General features: G+C 59.2%; 1 protein-coding gene across 1 annotated transcript; it reads right to left on the bottom strand.

The window, feature by feature from the left end:
* Nucleotides 1-1,413: 1,413 nt before the first annotated feature.
* Nucleotides 1,414-3,872, bottom strand: LOC111151240 (chromosome unknown C17orf50 homolog). The gene is made up of 3 exons (XM_022509081.1): nucleotides 3,790-3,872; nucleotides 1,774-2,116; nucleotides 1,414-1,624 (listed from the first exon to the last, which is right to left on the bottom strand). The coding sequence occupies exons 1-3, from the start codon at nucleotides 3,800-3,802 to the stop codon at nucleotides 1,414-1,416; spliced, it is 567 nt and encodes a 188-aa protein (XP_022364789.1). The 5' UTR covers nucleotides 3,803-3,872.
* Between the last annotated feature and the right edge of the window lie 1,088 nt (nucleotides 3,873-4,960).

Below are 4,960 nucleotides of genomic sequence, written 5' to 3'. Positions count from 1 at the left end.
AAGCCTCACCTCCAGGAAACTTGGGTGGGTTGGGTACAAGGATTTCCGACCTCAGAGAGCCTTGGGGGTGATAGTGGGAGGTCAGCACCTGGAGCAAGAGGGAGACTGATGCAGGCCTGCTGGGCGACATTTGGGGGGTGGCTGAAATAAAGCGGAACCCCCAGCTCGTGGGCCCCAAAGCAGACATCAGCCTTCCTTGGAATGGTTTCCAGTGAGAGCAGGTGGGGCATGGATGCTGGAGAGGCTGGAACCACGTTCTTTTCCATCCAAGCCAAGACTACAGACTGTGAGTCCTCGTGATGGGGAGAGGTGGCCTGAAAAAGCAAAATGTCCCCATCCTTCCTCACCCCCAGGCTAGCTGGGGAGCCAGGGGTGGCAGGGAGAGGATGGGGCCTCTCTGGAGGGCAGTGCTGCTGCAGGCGCTGGGGTCCCTGCAGGCTAGGGGAGGCCTGGTGCTTACAATGGCCCCATTCTTCAGGCCACACACGTAGCGTTCCAGGAGCTGGCTGGCTGGCCAAGAATAGCTGGGATTCCTGGAGAAGGAACCAGCTCTCCAGCCTCTCTCTCTTCGGCCTCAGCCAGTCTCAGCGTTTCAGCAGCTGGTTCTCTTGTCCTCCCTGCCCCCCACCCCCCACCCCACACACCTGCCAGTGCCTCATTTGCACAAACACTGACCTCAGCAAGACCAGGCTTCCAGGGGAAGGGGAGAATGATCTGGCAAGATTCAGCCCTCATCTCCCCAGGGGCATTTCTGGCCCTCTGCCTTCCTTTTCTTCTCTGTGCGGTAGGGGGTAGGGATGGGGGGGTGGCCTTTGACTGCCCTTGGATGCAAGTGCTTTGTTCCTCCCTGTCCTGGGGGAGATGGAGGGAGGAGGCGCTCTGCCTGCCCTTCTCCCTCTGACCTGAACCCTGGGGAAGGCGAAGGAGGGTCTTTATAACCCTCAAGGGAGCCACCTGGCCCCACTTCAAGGCTCTGACATTTTGTTAGAGGCTTTATTGGGTGATTGGAAAGGCAGGGGCAAGTTTCTCAGCCGCGAGGGAACCCAGGGGTTAGTTTCTCTAGGCGACGCCTCTGCCCACTGGGCCAGAGGACCTGAACTACCCAGGAGATGAATATGAGCCTGTGCCAGGGGATGCGAGTCAGGCGGGAGGGAGGTACTGGGTGCTGCTCGGAGGGGAGCTCTTGGGAGGCGCTCCAGGTGACGTTGGGCTCAGCCTCGGGTGGCGCACGGTGACAGGTGGGAACGCCCGCGGCGACCGTGGGCCGGCCTGCGGGCTTGGAGAAGGCGTTCTGGGAAGGGGCAGCTCTGTGGAGTGTGCGGGAAAGCGCTCCGCATCGGAGAAGAGGAGGTGGTGGCGGAGAGGCCGGGGTCAGGCGCAGACGGAGGGCACCAGGGTTGGCGGCGGGCGCGCTCAGGGGCACCCGGCGGCCCCCGCGCCCCCGGAAGCCCGCGCCTTACGCGGACTGGAGTGCTCCAGAATGCAGTGCGCCACGTAGGCCGGGTGGCTGTGCAGGTTCCTGCACTTCTTGCAGAAAAGGATCTCGCAGCGCGCACAGCCCCCCGCGCGAGGCGGCCGGCGCCGCGTCTCCAGCACGCAAGGCGGCTCCGGGAGGCTCCTCTTCCTGCGAGGGGCCCGGGTCGCTCAGTGCCCCGCGCCGTCCCCTCCCGCCGGGACGCTCGGTGCCTCCCCCCGCGGTCCCCTCCCGCCGGGACGCTCAGTGCCCCTCGCGGTCCGCTCCCGCCGCCCGCCTCCGCCGGGGCGCGCCCTCACCTGTCCGCCGGAGCCGCCAGGCCGCCCAGCAGCGCGAGCGGCCCGAGCCAGCCCCAGAAGCCGCTGTCCGCGCGTCGCAGCAGCGCCACCTGCTGGGTACTGGACTCCTGGCGCAGCGGGCAGTAGGACACCGAGCCTCGCTCGCGGCCCTCGCCGCCCTCCGCCTCCCAGCGCGGCGCCTCGCCCTCCGCCCCACTCTGCTCCCGCGGCCTCGCTGTCGCCGCCTCCTCCTCCTCCTCGTCCTCCTCTTCTTCCCCTTCATCCGACCCCTCCTCTGCGGCCGCCTCTGCCTCGCTGGGCGGCGGCTCGGCCAGTTCCTTCTTCCACAAGGGGGTCTTCACTCCTGCGGGGCGGGCGGGGGGAGGTCAGCGCAGGCCCGCTGTCCCCCGGGAAGAGCCGGGTACCCCGACTGCTGGCCAAAGCCCGACCCCCCCACCCCCCAAAATGGCAGGCGCCTGAAGGACAGTGTGCTAGGCTAGCAGGATCCCAAAGCGATGATTACAGAGTGTGCAGGGTGATTTCCAGGGTGAGACCAGGCCTGCCGGGCTGCCCCCCATTTCCCAGGTTTCTAGGCTTCCTCGCTGAGGATTCGGGGCAAGTCACGTCGCTTCTGTCCAGCTCCGTGTTTCCATCTGTAAAAGTAATGCTCATCTCCGGGGTGATTGTGAGGCAGGTAGCAGGTCTCTGTCAAGTGCCCAGCCCAAGGCTGGCCTTAAGCCCAGATGCGGCAGCATCTCCGAGGAGAGAACCCACGGCAGGCGCCCGCGTGCACACACACACACACACACACAGACACACACACACCACCACCACCACCACCACCACCACCACCACCGGCAGACCAGTTAGGAAAAGGCTGCCCGGGGAGTGAGCCAGTTAGGAAAAGGTGTTTGTTCTTCCTTCCAGACTTGATCCCAGTTACCAGCTGGATTTCAGCCACCAGTGTCCCTCCAGCCTTCTGTAGAGCACAAACTTCGGAACTCAGAACAGTAATAGTGGCAGGCGGGACGCTGCGGGATTGCCATGGGAAGTAACCTGGCCTCTCCCGGGCAGGACTCCACCACTCAGCAACCTCCTACCCTCCCCCCTGGAACAACTCTGTGTTTGTGCTCCTCTTCGCTGGATTGGGGAGCTAGACTTCCACGGAAAAGGAGGGGGATGAGGGCTGGGGAGACACCACTGTAGTTTGCCCTGGAAAGCTCAAGAGAATCCCTATTGGTCCCTGCCCATCCTGTTTAAAAGAGGCTGGGGACAAAGGAGCATGACACAATTAGTGTTCTAGCTCACATGTACTGAGCACCAGCTGTATGCAGTCACTGTGAGAAATTCTTCACACATTGTGCCCCTTCATTTTCACAACCACCTCAGGTAGGGGGGAGGGAGGTAACCAAGGGGACTCTGAATTTCATCCAAGATTTCCAAAAGCTTTCCCAAAAAAGTTGTTTCAAAGAATCTGCCAGTTCTCGATGTTGCTGAAGCTGGAAAACCAGGGTCTGCGGCACTTTTTGTTAGAAAACACCCTAAGGAGCCTTTTGGTTGTGAAAGGCAGGCTTAGTGCACAGCCAGAAACAGATGCTGGAAATTTTTTGAGAGAAGTGGGAATAGGAAATGAGGTTAGAAAGGAAGGTTGGGACTTTGGGTGCTAGGCTATGGAGTTCGGAGTCTGCCCTTCAGGAGTGGGGAGCCGCTGAGCATTCTGATGGAGGGCCATGCTCAGAGCTGTGTTTTAGGATGGTCTCTCTACAAGACAAAGACACCCACTTAGGCATTGTCACAGCAGTCCCTGCCAGAGAAGACAAAGGTCCAAACAGCAGCAAGGAAGATGAGGGAGAAGATGTCAGGAATATTCAGGAAAGAGGAGAAGAGGTCTTGTACAAGTAACTGAGAAAAAGCTGGACTTCTTCTCTGGGGTCGTCATGGTGATGGATGAGCTGGTCCACACTGGGTTTGCAGCCACACTTGACAGGAGTCAATGGTCCTGTCCTCAGTCTCCAGCCCATCTCCAGCACCACTCACCATGCTTATCCATTCTTCCTAAGGCTGTGCTGCCCTTTCCTCCGGATCAGAGACTGGGATGAGACAGAGTTCCCAGAACGCATGGAACTTTATCTGATCTCTAGGGCCTTTGTTGGATCACAAGGGGTAGGGCTGGAACTTCACCTGCCCTTAGGGTTCTACCCAGGAATAGCTGCCTTTTCTAGAACCTCCAAGAGCACTTGAAATCCAGGTGCCCCCCAACCTTCCCTCTTGGCAAGGGATTAAAGGGGAGAAAGGGGTGACTTTGGCTGCCAGTAGACTGGGTTCCAATCCCAGCTTTGCCATATAAATGTAAGAGCTATGTGACCTTCAGCATGTTGTCTGACCCTCAGTCTCTTCATCTGTAAATCAGAGACAGTCACACAGTACCAGACTTTACCTGGCCCACAGAAAGCCCTCCAAGCATTATGTTTACTTGTATCATTATGTTCTCTCCTCCCCTTTCTGTCTTCTCTCTATCCTTCCTCTCCCTGGCTCCCCACTCCCCTTACTTCCAGCTCACTGCCTTAGCTCCGAGAAGCCGAGGAAATGCCTCTAAGTCCAGTGGAAGCAGGGTCCAGGCAAGAGTTGGGTGTAGCTCCCGAATGTCGTGTATGTGTCTGTGAGAATTGGAGCAGGGGGAGGAAATAAAATCATGGGGCCTTGGAAACACAACTTATTTTCCAGGCCTTCTCAGAGGTGTGTGTTGTAAGAGACAGGAGTAGGCAGAGGGCTCAGAGGATGCAAACCCAGCTCTGGAGAGCCTCTGTCTGACGGGAAAAATGACTTGGTTTCCATCCAAGTCTGAGGGTGGAGGGGAGTGGGGTCTCCCAGTTTGGGGGAAGCTGGTGGGTGGGATATAGAACAAGGAGCATAGAACAGCTCTTGGGAATCTGCTAGTCACAGGGGGGCCAACCTGTCAAGAACTGGGAGGGGTCTGAACTTGACTCCTCTTGCATGCTAGCAAATTTGCTTGCCGGGGCATCCAGGATGTGCCAAAAACATGAGGCTCCTGGATCAGAGACAAAGGACTGGATTCCTCGTGGTACAGCAGCAGCCTGTTCCTGTCGGCACCGCCTGCCCCTTGTCCCCTGGGTGCCATGGGGTTGGGCCCGTGAATGCCTGCACGTGGGGGGGTCTGCATCACCAGAGAAGCTCTGAGCGTAGCAAC

The sequence above is a fragment of the Enhydra lutris genome, unplaced genomic scaffold (assembly GCF_002288905.1).
Source record: "Enhydra lutris kenyoni isolate GAN:26980312 unplaced genomic scaffold, ASM228890v2 scaffoldscaffold26, whole genome shotgun sequence".
Taxonomy (NCBI): domain Eukaryota; kingdom Metazoa; phylum Chordata; class Mammalia; order Carnivora; family Mustelidae; genus Enhydra; species Enhydra lutris.
Note: the sequence above shows the minus strand (reverse complement) of the source record. Positions and strands in the feature narration are given on the sequence as shown.